This window comes from Halichoeres trimaculatus, unplaced genomic scaffold (assembly GCF_033239565.1).
Source record: "Halichoeres trimaculatus isolate MK-OKI-2021-1 unplaced genomic scaffold, fHalTri1.1 fHalTri1_scaffold_3, whole genome shotgun sequence".
Taxonomy (NCBI): domain Eukaryota; kingdom Metazoa; phylum Chordata; class Actinopteri; order Labriformes; family Labridae; genus Halichoeres; species Halichoeres trimaculatus.
This window is the reverse complement of record NW_027437181.1, coordinates 5,391,496-5,417,064: the sequence shown is the minus strand read 5'-3', so window position 1 is coordinate 5,417,064 and position 25,569 is coordinate 5,391,496. Positions and strand designations below refer to the sequence as shown.

At 40.7% G+C, this 25,569-nt stretch overlaps 1 protein-coding gene across 3 annotated transcripts in view; it reads left to right on the top strand.

Annotated features, from left to right (window-relative positions):
- The window catches only part of lrp4 (low density lipoprotein receptor-related protein 4), a 182,100-nt gene that overhangs the window by 130,080 nt on the left and 26,451 nt on the right, over positions 1–25,569 (top strand). For all 3 annotated transcript variants that reach the window (XM_074665989.1, XM_074665988.1, XM_074665990.1), the window contains exons 7-14: positions 8,090–8,209; positions 8,385–8,510; positions 11,124–11,249; positions 11,698–11,832; positions 13,020–13,145; positions 13,961–14,191; positions 16,090–16,246; positions 16,783–17,000. In XM_074665989.1, coding sequence (XP_074522090.1) covers positions 8,090–8,209; positions 8,385–8,510; positions 11,124–11,249; positions 11,698–11,832; positions 13,020–13,145; positions 13,961–14,191; positions 16,090–16,246; positions 16,783–17,000 — 1,239 coding nt within the window. The remainder of the gene's footprint in view (positions 1–8,089; positions 8,210–8,384; positions 8,511–11,123; positions 11,250–11,697; positions 11,833–13,019; positions 13,146–13,960; positions 14,192–16,089; positions 16,247–16,782; positions 17,001–25,569) is intronic.

Here is a 25,569-nt window from a genome sequence, read left to right as displayed (position 1 = left end):
AACAAATAAATATAATCATCATGGATGAACCCTCTGTGTTTGAAGCCCACAGCTGGTGTCACAGTGTGATGTTTTCACTGCTTAAGAGGCAGAAAAAAACAAATAAAAAGAGGCATTGTGTGTAGCAAACAGCTGGGCTTCACATGACCCTTCACACTCCTCTGTTGGCTGTTTTCCAAAGACGCTGTTTATCCTGTCCCATCAAAAAACCTCAACAATATTCAGTTAACCAGACCTGATTGGATTATTGGGATACTTCACAGATGGAAAAGTTTGGAGAATCAGGTCCAGACTTTGTTTTCAGTTGCTCTTTAATAGGGAGGAGCCACAGTTTTCTAATATTTCAATGATAGTTTAATAAAGAATCAAATGTTCTTATGACTTCAATTTCAACAAAAATCTCTATAATAACATCCTTAATAAAATGGGAAAACAAAAGTGCCACTGAGAGACTCAGAAGTGGAGTGAAACACACAGACCGCTACAGCACCCAGGAGATCTGGGAGGAACTTCTACTAAAAAAAAAAGAGTTTCAGTTCAAACCTTAAAGGTAAAACTAGATTATATATATATATATATTATCGTATCATATCAAAAATCTTTGCCCAGCTATTAACTCATTTAGACCAGATGCAAAATTTGTGTGTATACCTTTAAGGCTGGATGCAACATGTACCGTGTTTTACAGTGTACAAGTTGTATCAGTCAAAAAATGGGTCATAAAGAGGAAAAAAACATATATAAGTCACACTGGACTTTAAGTTCAGAAGAGTTTAGAGTGATTTGGTTTGTTTACAGTATTACCACAGAGATTTCTTTATATATAACTTTGATAAGTATTTGTATACAAGAAGATTTAGATATTTCTCCTACAGCACCTTGTATCTGTGACCATAGCTAAGTTTCAGTTTCTCTTCTCTGCATGCCCTCACTTTCTTTGCTCACTTTTGAGAAGTTACAGGAGTTTTGTTTCTAGTTTGTGACTTAAATCCTGAAAAACCATCAACAACAGAGAGTGAAAAAGTTGCAGGTAAACTTTCTTTTCTCTAAATCACGTTACCAGGTGCTACATGCCAGGAACTGTCAGGCTGTCCAAGCAGAGCCTCTGTTAGGGAAGAACTTACCGATCATTCACCATAAAAGTATCCAATAACACAGCACCTCATTCATTTGATATGAGTTGCACCTGACTATTCTGCGGACCAGCCAAACTATGAAAAGAAAGTGCAACTTATTGTTTGGAAAATACAGTAGGTCATTTCAGGAGATGTCATCATATTCAAGCCATGTGGCTAATGAAATGCACTGTTGTGATTTGCTGAAAATAAACGACAGCGTTCTAAAGTATCTGCTCCGAAGGCTGAGATATGAAGGTTTAAAGGAACTTTGACAACTCTGGATTTTTTTTTACAGGAAACTTTCAGAATTTAAGAGATTGTTCACAAATTATGCTCAAGTTATTGTCAGGCGTCTTAGGCCTGAACAATCTACAGGGGTTGTTGGAGCTAATCGGTTCACCAGTGAATAGTCAGCAGTGACTATCCATTCGTTCATTTGCTTGAAATGCTCATCACTCCTCTTTAGCACATGACTAAAGATTGTCAGACTCATCCCCACTTAGTGGAAAAACATTTTTGTCAAGCTGTTGAGCATCGTCTAGGTAGAGTTTGCTAGAGATGGAGTGAGACATCCCTTAAAGAGACAGTTTTGACAACAATGATGATAAAAAGTATATACATTTTTTTGCAATATGGACTCAAATATAGGAAAAATGCACAGGTGAGCAGGATGGAGCTGCAAAACTATCCCAGCTCCTTGCTCAATTTTGCTGAACTACCATGAAGCTGGTGAAGTGAAATCATTTTACTGTCAGATTCAGCTGGTTTGCACATTTGCATTTAACTTCAAGCTCCCTTAAAGAGGCTGTCAATGTAGCTTTGCAATACGGTTTGCAGTGTTTATGTGAAACAGGTTTGAGAAGCACTAAGCAAGAAAACAACTAAGTTCTTAGAAAGTAAATCAGAGCTGCAGCATTTGATTTGTGGACATTAACATTTCATACAAAGAAGTATCGATTTTGACTGAAGAAGTGGTGTTTTTTAGCTTAAAAAGAAGATTTTAATGTCTCAGTTTAGTGCCTCATATATTGTTTCCTCTGTTTCGTCTCGTCTTGGTGTACTTCGCAGACGCTGGACGTCGGGTTGAGCTCAGAAACAGCTGCTGTCTGCTGCTCCACAGCATCTGTCAGACCTGGAAACACTCTGTCTGTTAGCTTTTTCCTCTCACTGTATCTTTTGCACATTCTCGGTCGGCACAAACACGGAGCGAAGCCACGGGCCTGATTAACACACCCTCTCATGTTTCACCCTCCTCGCTCCAGAGACGCTGCACGCTGCTGACAAATCTCTCAGCATCTCCCTCCTCGTCCTCTCGTCTCTGATTCCTCACATGTTCCTTTCATTCGCTCATTGTCTGAAACCACCCACGTCATCTCCCTCTTCCTCTCACACACTCGTGCGCAGTACTTTCCCCTCTTTGAAGTGTTTATCTACAGAGCAGATAAGCACAGCTTCAAGGTTTCTCTAACATCTTTTGGTCATGTAAGTCGACTGATCTGCTCGCCGTTTCCCTCTCATCTCCTCCCACACCTCAGGTTTTTTAATTACTGGCCCGCTTTGACGTGTGAACCGTGTCTTTTTCGGTAAAAGTTTCGCTGGCATCAAAGCTTTAAAAAGTTGTGAAAGAGCCAGGAGACTGAATGTCGAAGAAATACTTCAGTAAAACAAAAATCACATCCAAGTTTATCTGTGATTGCAGGACACACACGCACAACCGGGAAGCTTTGAGTTGGCTGATTAAAAGTCTTAAAAGATACAGTCCAAAGCACCATAGTGTTACCAGAGGCTTCGTTTTAAAAGTAGAGGAAGCTTTGGCAACATCGCCTACAGTTTTGAAGCTTCCAGTTTGGCATTTTTTGGCGAGAGTGTGTCGGACTTTTGGAGCCAGGAGTGAACGTATTTGGACGACAGAACGGACACGCTTTGCTCCGACTGTGTTCTAGTTAAAGCGACTTGTCAATCATCGGTAGCCTCGTCCTGGAGTGAGCCAAATTTCTCAACGGACAACATTACTCAATGAAGAAAACTTAGGACTTCACTTCCAGACATAAACTTGATGGGGAAATTATTACTAAAGCCATAAATCCACCCAGAGTTAAATAATTTCTCAGCAAGCAGAGTCATCTGTGAGGGCCAATAGAAACAACCCAGCTTCAGAGCACTTCCACACTGGCTTCACTTCTGACACCAGGAAGCTCGGGTCCTTTCCTTCTTGCACTTTATGGCTTGCAGCCGCGGTGAGCTGGTTATAAAACAGGATGAAATAAAGCTGATGCCTCTTTACAGCTAATACTGAGGAACAAAAACTGTTTTTGTCAGTTTTCTGTAGAAATATCCACAGTCGTGATACTTTTTGTATGAAAACACAGCGCTGTGAGGACTGTCTGTTTGGGGTTGATTGCAGGCGGGATTCGAGACTCTGTTTCCCATGAGCTCCATCACCAGCAATCTGAAAGAACAGACTCTTGCCAAGCCGTGCATTTGTTTTGGAGAGCAAATGATGTGATATCAGGCATCGACTACTTCAACTCCCTCCTGGCAGGCCTCCCTGCATGTCCATTTAAATCTCTGCAGATGATTCAGGATCAAATTCAAAGCTCTTCTTCTGGCTTACAAAACATTGACACGAACAGCTCCTGCCTACCTGGGGTCCCTCATCCAGGTCTACACTCCTTTGCTCTCTTTTGCGCCCTCTACACTCTGCTTGTGAAAGACGCCTGGTGCTCCCAGCCCAGCGTGGCTCCAAATCACTAGCCAGACTCTTCTCCTCTGTTGTTCCCAAATGGTGGAATGAATTACCTAACTCTATACGATCCACAGAGTCCCTTTCTACTTTAAGAGATGTCCAAGGACTCATCTGTTCAGGGAACACCTCATGTGTAGAATGAGTCAGAAGGTCTCAGCTCTTAGTGAATTTTCAGCACTATTACTGACTGTTGTTTAAGGTTGAAGTATATTGTTGCAGCAATTAATTGTGGTTAGTCGGCGAGATTATTCTACACTTACTACAAATACAAAAAAAAATAAAATAAAATAAAATTCCTGCACTTAATGGCAGCACCTGCAGCCAAATAACTTGTAGCACTGTTGTAGCACTAACTAGGTTTTCCTTCTGTCTAAATTCTTGCTTGTGTTGTGAAGCTTTGGACAAAAGTGCCTGCTTAACGAAACTGTAGATCTGTGTAGAACTGTTTATATTTCTTAACTTACTTTTGAGATCCCTCCCTCATCCTATTTTTATTTATGGTTTTTCTTGGATATGGGGCTTGAGACAGGACCTTGAGAGCCCATGCAATCAACAGTGTGTGCTAAGATGCTAACAAAGTAGCCTTGTGGCAGTATTTTTCATTACAGCCTGAAAAAGATTTTGAAGCTAAGCACAAAACTTGTCGTTTCCTGTGGTGGCACGAACCTGGGAATTTTAATACGACCAGCCTTGTCATTAACTTTGAGTAAAAACACTTGATCAAGCCTTTTGTAATACTCCATACCACAAGATAAGTAATAAGAATATGTGTGATGTCATAACGGATTGATATCAATATTAGCCGGTGCTAAAGGCTGGGAGTGAAAGGTAATAATCTCTGAATTATGGATCAAGGTGACACTTTTTAAGATCACAGAAAGTCCTCGCAGGGCCTAAAAGCTTATCTGGTGAGTGTATATTTATTGTTGGATCAACCAGGTTAACAGATTTACATGTGGTTTGTGTTACATTCAGGTTTTTCCCGTTCATTTGTGTTTCATGTCACTGTTAAACCACATTAATTCACGATGAGATTTAAGTGTTTATAGATGTGGTGTGCAAGAAGTTTGGAGGTGTTTTGGCTTTCTGAAATATACAAATAGTTTGTGGACACACACACACACACACACACACTCTCTGTCTCTCACACACACACACACACACACACACACACACACACACACACACACACACACACACACACACACACACACACACACACACACAGAGGCATTCCTCAGAGGCGTAAGACAGCCCATCCTCAGACAGCATTCCTTGGCATCGTCTCTCCAGACACATGAAGGGCGCTTTGTTAGAGGAGAAGTCTCTCTTTCTCCCCTCTTTCTCCAGCTTTTTCTTTTTCTTTTATACGAACACAAACACACACATAGAGACACACACACACACACACACAGGCACACACACACACAAGTATCCTCAAACGCTCAAACTTGCATGCCTTGTTACTGCTCGTGAGCGCTGATACTGCTCTGGGCTTCATAACTGAGCAGATGAAAGAGAATTGTGTGTGTGAGTGTGTGTGTGTGAGAAAGTGTGCATGCCTGCATTTGTAGATGAATCATTTGAGTGTATGTGGGCGTCTATGTGTTTGTCGGTGGCTCCCACGTTGATTCTTGTGGCCTGCGAGTTTCTCTCCTTCCCTTCCTCTCCTTCTCTCCTTCCCTCCTTCCCTCCTTCTCTCTGTGGGAGAGCCACCTGCTGTTTTGATCATCTCCCTCTCCTCTCTCAGAGCTGATAAGGCTGCTCGGGGATGCTCGGAGCTCTGAAACATCTCCCCTTTTCTTCCTCTCCTTCTCTTTGCATTCCCTTGCTTGTCATTTATTCCCCCTTATCACACACCCACTGTAGCTTTGATGGAGCTGCCTCGTGCTGTCAGGATGAAACGTGTCATAGAGACTCATGCACACACCTTCACACACACACACACACACACTCTGGTTTTAAGATGCTTATGTTTGATTCAGCTTTAATCTTTGGGCCCACCTCCGTCCTCGTCTGCTGCCAGTTTGAGCTCCACTTTGATGTGAGCACATGTAGAGAGGTGGTGGGAGAGTAAAAGGTAGGACAGCTCTGATCCAGAGTCAGGGATGATCAGAGGGCGTCCAGAATAAACAGAAACAATTAATGTTCAAACAGGAAGTTCGAAAACGCTCCTTTCGCTCGCTCCCCCGCCGTGTGTCTTTACTGTTTTCAGCATGTTTTTCAGCAGAGTTCACGGAGGACAGCAAACAAAAAATCTTGTATTTCCTGCTTACCCATGTGCATAAATTACAGTGCAAAGAAAGATGCAGGATCTGAATAGACCCCAAGGATAAATGGACCCGATCCAAACTGTGGTTGACCCTGAACAGACCCGTATAGAGAGGGAAGGGTACCGACATTGGCAGCAGCACAAAACTTCACCAGTTAACAAGCAGCCGCCGTCTTTAAGAGCAAATCCATCTCACTGTTACTCCGGCTCTTACAGCTCAGACTCTCAGGATAGATTTTCATTTGACATTCATGATGCTCCCAATCATCAAAGCTGAGGAGGAGCCCGGCGATTATGGACTGACGTGATGCTAGAAAGCTAAACAAAATGGGAGCAACAATACAAGGTGAAAACAATGAGTGCTAACATTTCTGCTTCAGATAATTAGGGCCACGGTGGAAAGACTGAAAAATTCAAAGAATTTCAAGAAGAAAATTTAAATGATTCAAGAAAGAAGTCACAATGTTAGGCCAACAGAGACATAAGGATACAAGAATTAAGTGACAAGTAGGGGTGGGTACCAAATGTTTGGGTAGCTGAACGCATCCTTTTGACTGTGAGGGAGTGAAAGAGTTGATTTTCCATGCTGGACATGAACACAGCATTGCAGGTTTTTATATTGAGAAATAAATATGTTAAAGTGAAAAACTTTGAGATTTTATTATTGAACAAATTGGTATTTGTTACCACATAAACTCACACAAAGTACCAAAAATTGGTACCGTTGAGTACCGTTATCAATTACCAGGTACCTGGCATCAGACCATAATGTTTCAGATATGAAAAGTGCCCATCCCTAGTTACGAGAATAAAGAAGAATCTTGGTAAAAAAAAAAAAAAAAAAAAACAAGTCATGATGCTACAGGAGGAAAGTTGTAATGTAACTAATTAATTTGAAATGTTACAAGAATGAAGTCATAATGTCATAAAAAAAGTCATAATGTTATGAGGAAAAAAATGCTATGGGAATAAAGGTAGAAAACAAAACCAGATAAGAGCAACAACATGAGGGGAAAAGGGGTCAGACAGTTACATTTCAACTTCAGATAAAAAAAAGAAGAAGAAGAAGAAAAAAAAATGTTTTCTCAAATATAATTGAAATATTACGAGAAAAAAAATCATAATGTTAGGCAAAAAGAAGATATAAGGATAGAAAAATGAAGTCATTATGTTACAGGAATAAATTGGTAGTGTTTCGAGGAAAAAGACAGGAATGTTACAAGAATAAAGATATGTCACAGAAAGAAATCATTCTGTTACAAAATCAAGTAGTTATGTCAAAAGATTTTGTACCAACCTTGGAAAAACTGAGATTTAATGTCAAGAGAAAAAAAAGCTGCATTGTTTCAGGATAAAGTATTAAAGTTTCCAGAAGAAAGTTTTTACATCATGGGAACAAGGTCTTATAATCACATGAAAAAAAAAATCTTTGTATTAATAAAGTTAAGTCAAGATCATAGGGGAAAAAAAGTTCCAATGTTACAAGAGCAATGTTATAATGTTATAGTATTTATGTTGTAAAATAATGTTCCCAGGAATACAGTTGGAAACTTAAGAAGACAAAGTTGTTATGCTAAAAGGAAAAAAGTTGTAATCTTTCAGCAATTAAGTGGTACAGCATTGAAAAATGAGTTGTGATGTATCAAAAGTGTCATGTTATGGGAATAGAACAGTAATACAATTTTTTATTTTTCTGGTATCACATGAGAAAAGTCTGAATTACTGGCTTTGATTGGCCTGTGCCACCAAAACATTAACAAGGACTGAACCTCCTGTGAAATTATACTTTAATACACTAGGCATTAAATCAATGAACACTTTTAGCAAACCACCACTCAGGTGTCCGAAGAATCTGGTCTCTGAATTGACGGGCAGCTTGTGGTCACTTCTGTAACCTCTGTTCATCCTCAGTTGTTAAATGTAATTTCATTTTCTGTCTGTGTCTGTGTTCAGCTTCCCACCAGCCCTGCAGATCGGTTGAATTCATGTGCAGCAGCGGGATGTGCATCAATGCCGGCTGGAGGTGTGACGGCGAAAATGACTGTGACGACCAATCAGACGAGAAGAACTGCAGTGAGTAGATTCCTGGTGTAGACAGAGTCTGTGCCTCTTTTCAAGTTTGGAAAATGAAATCTGATCATGTGCGGTGGTTTGAGATTGTTGCTTTGCCCTGGCTTCCTGTTTTTGGAGCCAATCACCACAGACTGATCAGATGAAACGTGTGTGTTTGTGTGTGTTTGTCCTGCAGCCACGTCCATGTGCACAGCTGACCAGTTCCGCTGTGGAACAGGACGCTGCGTCCGCCTGTCATGGCGTTGCGATGGCGAGGACGACTGCTCCGACCGCAGCGATGAGGAGGGCTGTGATAAAACTGGTGAGTCGGTGCTTTTTCGTCTGGATTCGAGAGGCTAAATATAACAGGAGCTTCAGTCGTAGCCATGACAACAGCTCTGAACAGCCTTCCTCTGCTGACAAACTCGCTCTTTGCCGCTTTGTTTTTCTTCTTTGTTGAAAACCACGGCTGCTTTCAAAGAAGACACTAATTAGTTTGGTGGTTTCTTATCTGATGGAAACCAAACAACATTTAGAGAAAGCAGCCTGTGTGTTCAGACTTGATGAACAGCCTGAGAAAAGGTTTGAATCCTGTCCGTCTACAATCTGAGCTGTGATGGAGAAAGAGTTCCTCACACACAAACCTTTATCCCCAGCTTTAAAGTTCAATCTTTTGCATCCCTTTGTCTGTTTCTGTTTCTTTGCTTCAGCTCTTAATTGTAAAGTAATGAAATATCCAAATTATTTTTGGTTGATGGATGCACATTTGCATCAAGTAAAAATGCATTTTGCATATTTATCTTTTAGCTAATCCTGAAGCCAGGACATTTTTTGTTGTAACAGGAAAGGATCATGGGAAGGCCTGGGACGATAGTCAATAAATCATACCATAAATTATATAAAGAGGGTTGTATTATATAAAATCAAGAATGTTCACTCCGTGCATCACCCTCAGCACCTGGGTGTTTTTGTTCCATAGCAAAATGAACAGAGTTAACCCTCTGGTCAGTTATTCAAAATCTTTCTCTGTGGGGGAGGCAGGGCTGCTAGCATCAGGCTAGCATAAACACACAGAGTGCAGCAAGTGAGCCTTGTGAGCTTGTGAAGGGAACGCAGGTTAACATAATTGAAATTAGGAAGAAAAAAGATGGTTGTACAGCCAAACGCCACAGCCCCAGGGTGGAGATATTTTAGCTTCAAACCGAATTAGCAAGGGGAGCCCTCCGACATGGACGAGCCGGTGTGCAGCAACACAACAAACTTGCATGCCGACATAAAACCCAACCACCCAACCAAAGAAACTTCACCCTCCCGACAGCCGACACTCACTGAGGCGTTTAATTTACAAAGTAAATACAAAAAAAACAAGCGCCAAATGGTGTGTGCTCACAGAAAGTGTAGTCTGAACGCTTTATGGTGCGTTCCATTTGTACTCCAAAGTCGGAATTTCTGAGTTTTGAGTGGGAACGCCCCCTGAGGTTGGTTTTATACTACTTCCAAGTCAGAATACCCAGACCACCCCTGAGTTTCCAGTCAGAAATTTTACTTCAGGGGTAAATCGTAATTAAGCTGTTTTTTTGTTTTTGTTTTAGAATTCCTGACTAGTGTTTGTTGCAATAAATTGGCTGTATATGTAGTATTATTCAATGTTTATATACAGAAATACTGCCGTTATGGCAAGTTTTTTCGACTAACTGGAAAGCTCAACTCAGAAAAGAAGTCATTCCCAATCCCAACTTCCCAGTTCTGGAATGCAAATGGAACGCAGAATTAAAACCCAGACAACTGGACTGTTTGTAGTTTGGGATGAAGCTATTGAGGCTGGTGAATCCTCATCCTCATTCATCCTCAAATCCTCATTGAGGAGAGGAGAAACGTCTTCACAAACTCTGAACAGTCCAGTTGCCTCGGTTTGGAGTGCTCAGAATAACTCTGAGCTGGATGATGTAGCAATTTACACGGACCCAGAAAGTGTAAATTGCTACATCACAAAAGAAATACAGCACAGCTTTTTATTTAGCCTCTTAAGACCTGAGCTTTTGTATGGTGTGTATTTTTTTATTACCTTCACCATGGAGGTTATGTATTTGGGAGAGTTTGTCAGTTTCTGTGAACAACATAACTCAAAAGTAACAAACAGATCTTGATGAAATTTTCAGGAAATGTTCAAACTGGAATAAGGAAGAAGGGATTAAATTTTGGGGCTGATCCAAATCACCCTCTAGATCCAGGACTTTTTTAGAGGATTCTTTATCATTGTGGGATAGGGCCGTTTTCACCATATGTGTATATAACTCCACCATTAATGGTCGGATTGCTTTGCAAAACAATACAAGACAAGGTCACCATCATTTCTGACAGATGTTTAAGTACCAGATCATGGCAATATTCTGGATATTAAGATCTGGAATATGAAATATGTACTGGGTCATCATCATTTTCAACACTGTCAAGTAATAAATTATCGTACAAACCTGCAACCAACACCAAATTGTAGCAGACAGTCTGCTGAAAGGAAGTATAACATTAAAGTAGGACTAAAGTTTTTTTTTTGTTGTTGTTGTTGTTTGTTTTTTTAAGATATATAAGTTATTGATATTCCAATTTTTATATTAAAAACACTCACAAGAAATACAATTTTATGCATTTAAAGGGTGCATTGCATTATTGATATATATATTTTTTATGTAAGTGGTTAATTTGGTCTCAAAATGCAATAATACCCTTTATCATCAGTAATTGTGAGACAATATATTGTTCAGCAAGATTTGTTATTAGCCGAGGCCTAACCATGGGTAATCTGAAAATATAACAGTAACTGACTCTTGGGAACAGTCTGGATTTTACTGATATCTACTTTCCCAACCAAACCCCTCCCCCAGTGATAGTTTGCTTTGTTGTCTGGAGAGTTTTATCATCCCATCTCTCCCTACAGAGAGCCCGCCATGTGCTCCTGATCAGTTCCAGTGTGGGAACGGACGCTGTATCGGACAGAGGAAGGTGTGTAATGAGGTCAACGACTGCGGAGATTGGACTGATGAGCACCCACACCATGACTGCCGTGAGTTCATAGATCAGTATCTCTGAATACGAGGACGATTCCCCCCTTAAAGCCTCAAAGATAATCTTAAATTACTTCTCTGGGGGATAAAATCTAAATAAGGATTTTTGAGACTTTAACTGGGAGTTAAATGAGTTAAGTTTTTAAATTTGAGTTCCAACATCTAAAGGATTCACAGATATGTTTGGTAAATTTCCACACTCACTGTTTGGTTTAATAATAAAGTGAGCTTACAGTCTGAGTGTTGATCCTGGATGTTCAAACCAGTCTTGAATGAAAACCTTGGACTGTGTTTGTTGAAGTTCCTGAGCCTCCACTCCACTGAGCTTGAAAACATTTCAAGGCTGCAGCACCAGATGAGTCACACACTCTTTCAGCGTGTGTTCGTGTTTTTCCTGAATCAGCATGCTGTGTTTATGTTCCCGTCATGTTTCTGCGCGGCGTGCAGGTCCGCGTTCCAGCGAGGGCAACTGTAACCAGAATAACGGAGGCTGCTCCCAGAAGTGTCAGATGGTCAGAGGACTGGTCCAGTGCACCTGTCACACTGGATACCGGCTGATGGACGACGGCAAGGCCTGCCAGGGTATGAGTGTGTGTTGGTGTGCGTGTGTGCGTGGGAGTGTGAGCATCAGAATCTGACATCAATGTCTGCACTGTAAGTGAGCAGGCCGAGGGTGTTAATATTTATGACCTCTGCAGACTTTCACTGTGTAGGCAGTTGTTTCTGGTGTTCAACACATGAAATCTTTATTGGCTTCTTAAATGTCAGGCAGGATTCTTTTTAATGCACTGACATGCCACCATCTTCTGGGAGATCACATGATTAAAGAGGGGGTATCCTGCTTTCCTTTAGTTTAAACATGTATGAAGCAACAATGCTGGATGGTCGTACTAAACATGCAGGGTTTAAAACCTCTACATAATCGTATGATGCAGAAATCCCTGAATGTCTGTCTGAATCTTTCATCAAATAGCATCAGATCTTCACAAGATTTGCTGAAATGATGAGATCATCTCATAAGGGTCTCATAACTGCTTCATGTACAAGAGATGGGCCTCAAACACCAAGGTCTACCCATAGCTCTGCCCTGAACAGGCCTCTAGAGGGCTGGCCAATCAAAGGGAACGTAAGATTTTCTTGCTTAGAGTATCTGCTACTGGTATCTGCAGCCTCCATGAGTACCAATACCTTGAAAAAGGCTGGTCATGGCCCGATACCGATACCTGGTATCGATACTTGCCCATCCCTAGTTTTTTTTAAGCTGTTAACCACATGAAGCGACTATGGTGGCACCAAGGACAGAAAAGACTAAAAGAAAGCACGATACCTCCTCTTTAACAAATTGTTCCAGCTTCGTGTGAGAAGTTAGTAAAAATTATGTTGTGTGCAACTTTAGAGCTAAACTGTAGAGTCACAGAAAGGAGGAAGGAAATGGAAAATGTTGTTGCACAATTGAATTCTTAAATTCAGCTGTAAATTAAGTCACATTTTTTGCTTTTACTTCTGCTGGAAACAAAAAAAAAATTTTTTTGAGTGGTTAAAAAAGTTGGTGTGGACTCAAAACCAAGAAATTTAACCTCAACTAAGATATGACCAACAGAACTATAAAACAACCTGTCATTTGTCTCGAGGGTCAGGTTTTCAAAGTCAGAAGTTGTTGAAAATCAAAGATGCGTAACAAAAAGATCTGGATGTGCCAATATCTTTGACTTTGTTGCCTTCATCTTTTTGTCCCCCTCCCGTCATCTTTGTCTCCTTTTCTTCTCCAGATGTGGATGAATGTGCAGAGGAAGGCTACTGCAGCCAGGGCTGCACCAACGCAGTCGGAGGTTTCCAGTGCTGGTGTGTTCAGGGATACGAGCTCCGACCTGACAAGCGCAGCTGCAAAGCTCTGGGTAAAAACCGCTGTACTGTGTTTCACCTTCTACCATGTGACCGCAGAGTCGCCGAGCTTTGACCTGTAATGAAAACACACGTTGCGCAGTGTTTATATTTGCCGCAGCAGTAACTGTATCCATCCCTCTGCCCCGGGGTCTTGGACTCTGAGTGAGGTTGGCCCAATTTGAACGTCTGGACTGGATTTAGATATGCAGTGTAGGTAGAGTGCGGGTCTGGTACATCAGCCCATCAATCTGCTGCAGAGCAGAGTTAAACTGGGGTCAGGAGCGTCTGTCAGGCTGCCGCCAGGAGCCAGACCTTTACGTCCGCTGAGATTAATGCTCGCTGTTATTAAAGGTGACCGTTTGCCCTCCCCAAACTTTTTAGCTTGTACGGTTTGTAACCATCCAACTCTCTGTGTATAAACATCCCATAAACTGTTTTTTAAGAATTGGATGGAGAAACCGTGAAGTCTGTAAGTGGTCAAGTCATACTTCATGGGACTTCAAGAACTGTTTTTAGGTCCAGAAGTGACTTTTCTTGGACAGCAGAGTGGCTCATTGGTTCCTTATTGTTCTGCTTGATAAATGGCCACGGTAGCAGCGTATCACCCACAGGGAGCCGTGCCCTGGAACATGACCTGCTTTATCATCCATCTGACCCCAACTGGGACCAGTATTTTCAGAGTAAACATCAGGCTTTCTTGGAGAAGACTTACAACTTGAAATCAAGACTAAAACTTAAAAAGATGGTGTTTTTTCTTTCATGTGGTTCAGTAAAATCAGATTTCCTGATGGTTTTTTTGTATCCTATTTTCTTCGTCCTCCTTCAGGTCCAGAGCCGGTGCTCCTCTTCGCCAACCGCATCGACATCCGCCAGGTTCTGCCCCACCGCTCTGAGTACACCCTGCTGCTCAACAATCTGGAGAACGCCATCGCCCTGGACTTCCACCACAGCCACGAGCTGGTCTTCTGGTCGGACGTGACTCTCGACCGCATCATGAAGGCCAACCTCAACGGCTCCAACGTGGAGGAGGTTGTCTCCACCGGTCTGGAGAGCCCAGGTTGGTGCGGTGGTTTGGGTTCAGGCGTAGGACAGCGGAGTCATTCGTCTTTCATCTAATTCATTAAAGTTGGCCGCCTCCCTGTTCGGCTCTGTCACCCACTTCATCCATCACTGTGTTCATATAGAAGTTTAGCAGAATGACATCAACGCTGTTCATACTCACAGGGCCTTATTTCTCTTTCAGTTCAGCCTCTTTCTTCTTTTTCTTTCTGTCATTTTTCTTCCCTCGAGCAGCCCAAGTGTCTGCTCCTGTTTGACCTTTCCCTCCTTACCTCTCTGAGCCGTGTCGCCTTCTTTGCTTGTTGTTTTTTTTTTACTCCAGGTCCCTGTTAGTCTTTTTTTCCTCTGAATACTGCAGAAATATGTATTCCTGTTCTTCCTGCCACTTTCTCTCCAAATTCATTGAAACTTTCTCTACAACCTGAGAGTGGTATCGATGTTCTCATCTAGCTGTTGGCAAGACAGCATATAGGAGTATTTCCCCAAATGACAAAGTAAACAGAGCAAAAAAAGATTTTTTATATAGTCTCCCTATTAGAATAATGCCTTAAGTCTTTTTTTCTAGTTTTTGGGGAAAACGCAAAAAAACTTTACCAAATCCAGAGCATATGATATTAATTAATCATTTAAATCAAAAAGGCCTTCACAGTGGATGACTGTTGACAGGCAGAGAACATTGTGTGTCAATCATGTAACATTAAAGATACACTGACCTAGGCCAATTTTTCTAACATCCTAGTCTGACTGAGAAAACTTTAAACCTGGCTCAAACTGCACTTTCATTCCACAGTGCAAACTCCAAACTGAAATAACCCTGAGTTAAACAAACATTAGGTAAATCAAATTGGTCAGGAGGCAGTCCCTTTCCTCACTTCTCCGGGTCTTCTTTGCTGGGTTTTTATGGAACTTAACACATTTCCAACATCCAGTTTTCACAACTTTTTAAAACCTGACCATTAACTCTTCTTTAATTCCATAAAGCAAACTCAAATTATACTCGACATGAGCCACATTCAACTCAATTTAGTAAAATGTCTTGTTTCAAGTTATTTAAAGACAAAAATGAGGTCTGAATTTCTTGTAACAAGTAAAAAAAATCTGTCAATCGACAAGAAAAATTTGCAAAAAAATTTGCTTAGAACTAGAATAATGTCTTGATACAAGTAGCTTTTCTCTCATTCTATTGGCAATTTCTTTTTTCTTGTTACAGCAATTAAGACCTCATTTTTGTCTTTAAATAACTTGAAATAAGACTTTTTCCTGGACCTGTCAGGTGATTGTGGCTCATATTAAGTCTAAAAAGACATTTTTTACTGAAAATAAGATAAAAACACTTGATAAGATTTCATTTTTTTCCAGTGTAGGACTGTAGAAAACTTTGAGGGGTATTATTACCTTATACTCGTTTATGTTTGGTTATCAGAAATAAGTGGGCTAACCAGGAATAGTTAGCTAGCTAGAAGTAGCTACATTTGTAGTTAAACTTTAACTTGTTAAATTCAGACTAAGTGAAAACACAACATTGGTGAGTGAACTTAATCACTCACCAGTAGAAACTGAGTCAATAATCCTGTTTACAGCTTCTTCTGCACTGAAGTTTCTATTTCTTCTGGAAGCAGCCGCCATCATCAAAGCTAGTTAAATTGCCCAAGTCACACATTTTGTCCTAAATAATCCAAAATTTTGACTTAGGTTAGACATGAAATGGCCTAAGTCACCCTCTTGACATAGGCCATTGTCCTATAGGACTTAAAGAGCATGATCAAGAGATGATTTAAGCCAAAAACTTATTTTCCTCAAAAAATGACGTAGGCAATTATTTTTATAGGCTGACGATATGTAATCTTTTCTAATTTTTGATAAAACTGTGTTTGAGATTGTTTGTCTCGCCTTTAGGTGGACTCGCAATCGACTGGATCCATGACAAGCTGTATTGGACAGACTCAGGGACGTCCCGCATCGAGGTCGCCAACCTGGACGGGTCGCACCGGAAAGTGCTGCTGTGGCAGAACATGGAGAAACCCAGAGCCATCGCTTTACACCCCATTGAGGGGTAAACAAACACACACTCTCACACACACACACTTTCACAAAGCGTTTTTATCCCAGAAAGATTGTTCCAAACTTCCACACTCTCATATATACATATCCCCCCTGGATGTGTCCCAGTTGTAGCGCAGCAGCAGAGCAGGGATTAAAGTTTGGCAGCACAACAGTGCCCACAGGCGAGCATCTGTGTGGAACAAGCATTTCCCGACAGCGGCAGCCGTTTGTTTCCTGCTCTGCAGAGACATGAAAGCTTTGGATGAAGCCCCAGAGAAATTTTAAGCTACAAAACTCATTCAGCTTATTATGTCGCTCATTTGCATGGGATAATTGAAAAATATCAAAAAAAAAAAGCATCTCACTCCTCTGAGGCCGGTCAGAGCCGATGAGCGATGATACGCAGGACGTGAATGTCAGAGGAAGAGGACACAATTTGTTTTATCTGACATCTGCTGCGTCATGAATACTGACATCAATCTGTTTGGCTTTTGAAGGAGTGAACAGGAAGAAAGCATTAGACTAAGTGTGAGTGTCCCCATGCAGGAAGATCTACTGGACAGACTGGGGCAACACGCCACGCATCGAGTACGCAAACATGGACGGGTCCAATCGGAGGGTCATCGCAGACACACACCTGTTCTGGCCCAACGGGCTCACCATCGACTACGCCGGGCGGCGGATTTACTGGGTGGACGCCAAACATCACGTCATCGAGAGGTCTGACCTGGACGGACGAAACCGCAAAGCAGTCATCAGTCATGGTGAGCCGCTGCCTGTTGTTGATCTTACTCAGTGAAAGAGCCAGTTCATGACACTGTTTCATTATTAACAGGAGTTGGACATTGTTAAGAAACTTTGTTTTAATGTTTCCCAAGCTGAGCTGCTCCTCTTGCGTTTTTTTGTTGCCTAACTTTTGTCTGAAGTCTTACAAAACGGTGACTTCAACAGAGCTGGCAAAGTTTCTTTTTGGCTTGGGCTGCTTTTGTTGATATCTATTCATCTGAGGAGCTACACAGTAAAACCTAGAATCTAAGGGACTGTTTACATCTCATTTCTAGTAAAAATTGTGTATTAGACTAAATATGAGCCACATTCACCTGAAAGGTCAAGAAAATATATCATATTTCAAGACAATAAAAGACAAACATGACACTTGTCTAGTTGCTTGATATAACAACATTGTCTTAATACAATAAACTAAACTGGTGTTTTCTCATTCCATCGACAGATTTCATCTAGTCATTGCAAGCAAATCAGGTGTCATTGTTGTTTTTAAATCTTGAAATAAGATACTTTTCTTGACTTTTCAGGGGAAATTGACTCCTGTCAGGTCTAAAATGCCAATTTTATTAAAAAGAGGACAAGAAAACTAAGCTTTTTTGATGCAGAGTATATTTAGCTGTTTCTGTTGCAGCACATGCCCAAATTAGGAGTCTCATAGGAGCCTCATTATGTATCCTGTTACTCTGTCTGATAAGCAAATTAGTCAGAGAGAAATTAACTAACTGATGCGAGTTTTACAAAAGTCTAAAATCAGCAAAGAGCAGTGACTTTAACACCTGCTCTCCAGCCTCATTTGCCTTCCCTGCCGCAAAAAACACACAAACTATTTTCAAGATACGGGAAATAAAGAGGAACTTTACATGAAAACTGCAAAAAATGAAATCTAAGCAAGAGTTTTTGTCTAATTTTTGACAAAAAATGTTTTATTATATTTGATTTGAGGGACATTTAACTGGCAAGTCCAGAAATATGAAACAATGTCTTGAAAAAATAACCTTTTTTCTTACCCCATTGGCAGATGTTTTACCTGTTACAAGTAATCCAGATCTCATTTTTGTCTTTAAATAACTTGAAATAAGACATTTTTGTGGACTGGTCAGGTAAAAGTGTCTAATAATAAGTGTAAAAACATAATTTTTTTACTGAAACTAAGACAAAAACATGGATAAGCTTTCAGTTTTTTTGCAGTGCATGAGAAAACTTTAAAAAGAGGCCTTGATTCTTAGTTATTTCTCATTTTCTTGTGGTTAATTACTAAAACCTTGAAGATCTTAAACCAATTCTTTACAGGTTTCTGTCATATACATGGACACTATAGCAGCCTCAGTTAATGCATAAACTTACAAAGGCACATTTTGGCAACAAGGAAAGTCAACATACCAGTGAAAGAAGCTCAAGCAAATCAAAAAATAGTAAAAACACAAGCTGAAAACATAGGAAAACAGACTGTCTAAAACATGGATGTAGCCTCCGCGACGTCACCCGTCTGTTCCTGAAGCCGTGAAATGAAGCCAATCCACGGATGCAGCCACATTTGCTATGACAGCAGCTGTGAATTTTTCTTTGAGCAGCTACAGGGGGCCCAGCGGTCACGTGACCTGAGCTGTGCCTCTGATTGGACAATCAAATGATCCTCATAACTCCTAATCTACAGAGATAGAAAAAAATTCACTCACCGTACAGTGTGTGCCAATAGTGAAATCAACTTTTCGACCCTAGCCATTTGTTGAACCAGGATGTAAATATGTTTTTAATGCCCTAAAAGTCTGTTTTTTATGGCTGGGTGTGGACGTGACTTCTGGTCTTTCTGCAGCCAGCCTCAAGTGGATTCTCAATGAACAGCAACTTTTAGCACTTCTGCACTGGCTTCATTTTTACTGACCGGATGTTTCCCCTTGGCTACAGTGCATGGTTGTGCAGTAAAATAGATATTCAGTTAAACTCTTACAATATTTTAATAAGAAGCAGGTGAAAAAGATGAGTCTTTAACCTGGATTTTTAAGAACTTAAACTTTCAGCACACCTGATAATTTCAGATATTCGAGCATAAAACCTGACCCTGGGAACAGAAAGTAGACCTGTCTCCGACCATAGACTGTATGTAGAGTGGACAATGTGGCTCCGCCATTTACCATTGTACATTTTTGAAGCCAAAATATCCCCGTCATAGGCTCCTCCAGAGTCTGCGCAGTAAAGGCTGTGAGGGATTCTGGGAGAATCTGAGTGGAGCCAGGTGACAAAAATGATAATTATTTTTTTCTTTCGAGAATCTAATCACTTCATGACTCTACCTCCCAACATATTTTACAATCCCCAAGAAAAATACACAAGAACGGCAGCTGTCAATCATTGTTAAAAATAAGGTTAAGCCTTGTTTTAACCTCTTATAACTAATGGAGCTTTTCAGAAAAAAAGGACTTGAATACAAGGCAGCCAAATTATATCTTCAAATCACCACAACAATTGGATGTGAGAAACATTTCTACGAGGTGTATTATTTTTTTAAAGTTTGACCACAGCCCATCTGGAATGACTGGGGAGCTGGATTTTTTTTTACCTATACTGCAGCCAGCCACCAGGGGGAGCCGTTTTTGTGGGGACCTCACTTTGAGCCCAGCAAGATGACGTCCATTTTTTTTAACAGTCTATGTCCCCGACCAGCAGTTTAAAATCTATCCCCTGGGGAGTGAGCCTGTGGAGATCTCAGACCTGGACTGATGTGATCCTCTGTCCTGTTTCTGGGTCTTTAACTCCAAAATCTGTCATTCTGGGTCAAATCATCCAGAGAGGTGCAGAGTGAATCTGGTGTACTGAGGTCTTCTTGGAGTCCACACACACAGGGGGCCTGGATATAGGATGTAGCGGGCTGATTAAACTACATTTCACCATGTGGAGTTAATCAATGCCATATTTTCATTAAAGACCACATGTGCTCACCGCAAGATCGGTCACAGGCACACACGAAAACATAAAGCAGAGTGTCTGTGTTTACACTGTTAGTTCCTAAAGAAGCCTGAGTTTGTGTGTGACTCAAAGATCTGAGGAAGCTTCAGCTAAACCACAGCTGCTCTGCGTGGGACACTCTGCTGAATGTCCTGGACCTCGTTCTGATGACGTCTGAGACAGAAATCTTTAAAGCAGTCAGGTATACAAAGTTCTCAGGTAAACAGAGCTGGATTCTCAACTCTAGATCGATACCCTGCTCTGAATTTATGTATCACCTTCACTGCAGGCTGAAGGTTTTCATGTCGTAATCCCTCCTCCATTATTTATCCTAAATTATGCTTCTCAGCCAGTTTATCAGACGACTGCTGGCTGCAAATATGAAATATGTCGGACAGAGTGAAGCACAACCTGGACGGGTTTTATCATTTGGCCACATCTTCAGATTTTCAGCTGTAATTCAAAGACGATTTCTCAACAGGAACAAACTGTGTTTTAAATCTTAAATGGATTTTTCAAGGTCAGGACATCTTTCTTAGAGCGGTGAATAATGAATCACAGGAGCAATAATCTAACAGAATAATCTCACTGCAGTGAGAGCATGTGGCGGTGGAGGATTTTTTTCTACAGATGAAGTGTAAAATGAGTGTTGGAGCACCTCAGGAGTATTTTAAGAGTGAGAAAAGAGAAGAGGATGAGAGAAATGTGTGATGAGTGTGTGTGTGCGTGTGTGTGTGCCACCAGCCCTGTGAGCTCTTCTTAATGATGTGTGCTCTCAGGATAAAAGGCCGTAATTGGTCCTGTCCTTCCTCCACAGCCTCTGTTTGCTCAGACAACATGCAGGACAAATGGGACGTGTGTGTGTGTGTTGCTGTGAGAGTGTGTGTGCATAGTTACATTCTGAGCTGCTCTGCCCAGGAATGTTAACGAGTGTCTATCTACCTTCACCTATAGTTTCTGTGTGTGTGTGTGTGTGTGTGTGTGTGTGTGTGTGTGTGTGTGTGTGTGTGTGTGTGTGTGTGTGTGTGTGTGTGTGTGTGTGTGTGTGTGTGTGTGTGTGTGTGTGTGTGTGTGTGTAAGCTGGATGTGTGCCAGATCTTTTGTCAGTGGAGCCGGACAGCAGTGGGTGTTAGACCACTATCCAGTCTGCACACCTGTGCAGCTTGAGGCGGGGGACAGGAAGAAGAGGGGCTGTGTGTGTGTTGTCTCTTTGTGTGTGTGTGTATGTTTTTTTGTGTGTGTGTGTTTCTCAGTGTAAAGATGTGATCATAAAGTAAATCTACCTGAAGAAAAGCTGCACAGCTCAGTGATGCTTTAGTTACCTGCTGTTTAGTGTTTTTGCAAACCGAGTCATTTCATCAGGTAGAAACGATGGTGGCTCAAGAAAACAATGCCCTCTTGTGGTCAGCGCCGTAGCTAGCAGGGTTTTTTTTCAAAAGATGCCACATTTGATCTGGTGATGAATGACCAAGAGCTGTCATCCCCTACCAACATCTTTATTAACTGTGAAAAAATAAAGTAATGAAGGCTCCATTGGATGTTTCTGTAAAATTTAGTCTCTCAGTTTGCTCAATAGGGCTGGGACAATATGCTATTGTCACGATTGGATTCTGTTACAATTTTGGGGTGTTGATTTGATTTTTGCAATACTTCTATTCTTTTACAATTTTTAGTTTGCTTTTTATACCAGACCATGTGAAAAAGTTAAATGATGATGATGATTTCTACAGACTAAATCAGGAGCCATGTTTCCCTATAGAATGCACATCACGTGAGTCAAAGAGAAACATTTTGCCCTCGTAGAGAAAAGTGGTAACTTTTTTCCAATCCAGTTTATAAACAGAGACTGAAATGAAGAATTTGAATTTGGAAAAAAAAAGAAAAAAAAATTGACAAAGAATACCAATTTTGATATTTCCAAACAAAAAATCCTGGTAAATCGATTTTCAATTTTTTCTCCCCTAGTGCTCAATCTTCCTTGTGCCATCATCACAGACTGATGAAATCAAACCCCACCTGTCCCTCAGGTAGGGATAGGTACCGAATTAGGTACTTTAAAGTAACAGAAATACTGGGTATCAATTCATGTAAAACCCAAAGGTACCATGTTTAGGTACCTGAATGCATCCTTGTTGCTGTGAGGGAGTGGAAGAGTAGGTGATTTTCCATGCTGGACATGAACACAGCATTGCAAGTTTATATATTGAAGAATAAATATGTTAAATTGAAACTTTTTTAAATGTCATTATTTAACAAATTGATATTTTTTACCACATAAAGACAAAAAACTTGGTAAACTTGGTACCGTTGAGTACCGGTACTGATTGCCAGGTACCTGGCATCGGTACCGTATCGTTTGAAATGTTAAAGGTACCCATTCCTACCCTCAGGTTTTCCTTGATACCAGATGATCAGTGGCCAAGAAAACCAACTCTGCTTCTGACCAAGGAAAATGTTCTCCATTAGGGGGAGATATGAAGGATGATATGTCAGGATGTTTCTATGGCAGGATGAGGATTGTTTTTTTATTTTCAGACCTCAAACAATGTTTTTAGCCCACGTATTTCTTATATTCCACCAATTTCTGCCTTTTCTGCATCACTTCATAACCTCAATTTGGTCTTGTGTCTTCTGCTAAGTTTTTTTAACCCTCACATTTTCACATCATGATAAATTCACCTACTTAAAGACGTCAGCTGCAAGAGTTGTTGAGTTTCTGCAAAATGTACAGAGCTTTAGCTCTATACAAGCAGCCTATGCACAGTCTACATGTAGTTTAGTGAGACCCTACGAGATATACTTTGGTTTGTTTGTGGCCTTGACAATGTAAAAGTACATCAGAACATGATTATTTTCAGTGCCATAATTAATCTATTGTCAGATGAAAGCTGGGGGCTGTACAGAAATGGACCTTGGGCCACGGTTGTGGGTTGTGGGATCAAAACAAAGGGAAAGTCACTTACAGCAGCTTTAATATCCAACCAAACGGCTGCTCTGAGAAAGTAATAAGAACTAAATGGAATTAAAGCATCCCACATAACAAGTGTTTTTGTCTAATTTCCCTCAGATTAAATTAGAAAATGTCTGAAAGGATAAAAATAATGAAACAGAAAAGTTCCAGGCGGTTTAATAGAACAGCCTGATCACACTTCCACTCTCTAACGACATCCTGCTGTCCTGCTTTCACCAATAAAAGTTCAATTAGAGGGAAACCATTAAACCCATCTATTAAACTTTCTGTGCTGGAGCTCATCCCGCCGTCAGCCGAGCAGCTCTCCAGCTGGAGGAGACGTCGTGCCGCTGATGACCTGCACACAGAGAGTGTGACAGATTCAGCCGAGGCGTGAAAGGACAGGGAGGTGCCACATGTAGATTAAAGCGGACATTACTGTGAAGGCTGGGTGGGACGTTTGATGCCCTGTCGGCCTGCAGCTGCTCCGCCAGCTGTCCCGGAAAAAAGGGGCAGGAGGGGCGGCGGGGGAGAGGGGGCCGCAGCGACGACAAGGGAGAAGGTGACCGTATCAAAACCAGGCGCCTCATGGCTTTGGATGACTCAGAGGAGAGAAGAGGGTGCACTGTTGTCTCCCTCATGCTGGGATAAGATCAGAGAATACACACACACACATACCCACACACACTCAGTCAGAATCACCACACATACACAACTGTCTGAGGAGGGAATGTGTACAGTCCCCACCTCCTTCAGAAAGAAAACTTGAACTTCCTAAAGTCAGACAATGTTTAACATTTAAAAACTTTGGCTGATTTTTTAAACCTAGGTCCAGGTTTGGCAGAAGAAAATGAACCCCTGACAGAAATTTTGATCACTTTGTTGCTAAGCTGTTACCAAGCTGAGATAATATCTGCCATACTCAAAGATTTCCAGGCAATGTCGACCCTTTGCAGTACACTAAGCTAAGGAAATTCGAGTGGAAGAATTGTCATGCAAAGACAAGAGGCATCACAATTGTAGTTTGTTTTAAGGTTTAATATACAATTACTTTAAAGTCAAAGAGCTCGTGAAATTTTGCATTCAGAAAAATTAAGGAATACACATTAGGATATAACAATAATAGCAATATATTTTATTTCAAGGCTCTCAAGGACGCTGTACGAAACATAGTTTAAAAATACTTCAACAAAAGTTAAAGAAGAAAAATGGGTGTATGTTAAAGCTTAAAAGAAATTTATTTACAAAGATAAACTAGAAAAGCACTCAGAGAGCGCAGACCTCCACAAAGCATATTGTAATTGTGATGCAACATTTTAGTCTTACCTTAATGTTATACTCCCTTTCAGCAGACTGTCTGCCACAATTTGGTGTTAGCTTGGTTTTGTTAGTTTGGTTTGTACGATAATTTGTTTCCTGACAGTGTTGAAAATTATAATGACCCAGTACATATTTCATATTCCAGATCTTAGTATCCAGAATTTTGCCAGGATCTGGATCGTACTTTTACATCTGTCAGAAATTATGGTGACCTTGTCTTGTGTTGTTTTGCAAAGCAATCCGACCATTTATGGTGGAGTTATATACACTAGGGTGAAAACGGCCCTATCTCAAAATGATAAAGAATCGTTTAAAAAAGTCCTGGATCCAGTTGGTGATCAGGATCACCTACAAAATTGAATCACTTCTTCCTTATCCCATTTAGAAGATTTCCTGAAAATTTCATCAAGATATGTTTGTTATTTTTTGAGTTATGTTGTTCCCTGTCAAAAAACAATACATTTTATTTCAAGGCGCCTTTCAAGGCACCCAAGGACACAGTACAAAACATATTTTAAAAATACTTCAACAAAATTTGAAAGAATGAAAGATAAGACTTCAACTCTCAAATACTGTAACTTCCTAATAAGCTCACCCCAATTTAAAGGCAGGGTCTCTATTAGTGGCCTAATGTGGTTTTTCATTTAGCAACTAAAGGCCAACCCTATTTCAAAGCTGATATATGCAACTGCTTTTAACTCTGTCCAATAAAGTGCCTGATTATTTTTCTTGGCACTCAAATGCAACATGTTGTATGTTAGAGTGAAGTAGAAAAATACATTTACTAATTGTCCACCAATGTGGAAATCTGTCTTGGGCCCAGAACAGAAAATTCACACAATCAAAACAGTTTGAGCTCATCAGTCTCTTTGTAAGGTTAAAGATTTTTGTCATGCCTGAGATGAAGACACGTTTGTAGTTTCACTGGTCATTACAGTGGCTCACCGTAAAGAGTGGGACCTGCATGACATCAGACTCTCAGGTTTCTGCAACAAAAAGCATCAGAAGGAGCCTTTTCTATTATTTGTTTTAAGTAGACATGCACCGATCAGTTGTTGCCGATCAATTGATTTCTTTAATTTTGGGGGATCTGTCATCGGCCCATCCTTACATGTGAAACTGATCTTATATACCTCCAGGAGGGTCTGACAGCCAGCCATTGTTGCTTTAAAGTTAAAACATTACGTTTTTATTGTCTCACAGGTATTGTTCAATGATTTTCAATATAATAAGACTGGAACAGTGAAGGTATATGCTGTCAGTTATAAAAGATAAAAATAAAAATCGGTATCGGCCGTAATCGTATCAGCAGGTCAGGCTTTTTAAAGATCGGT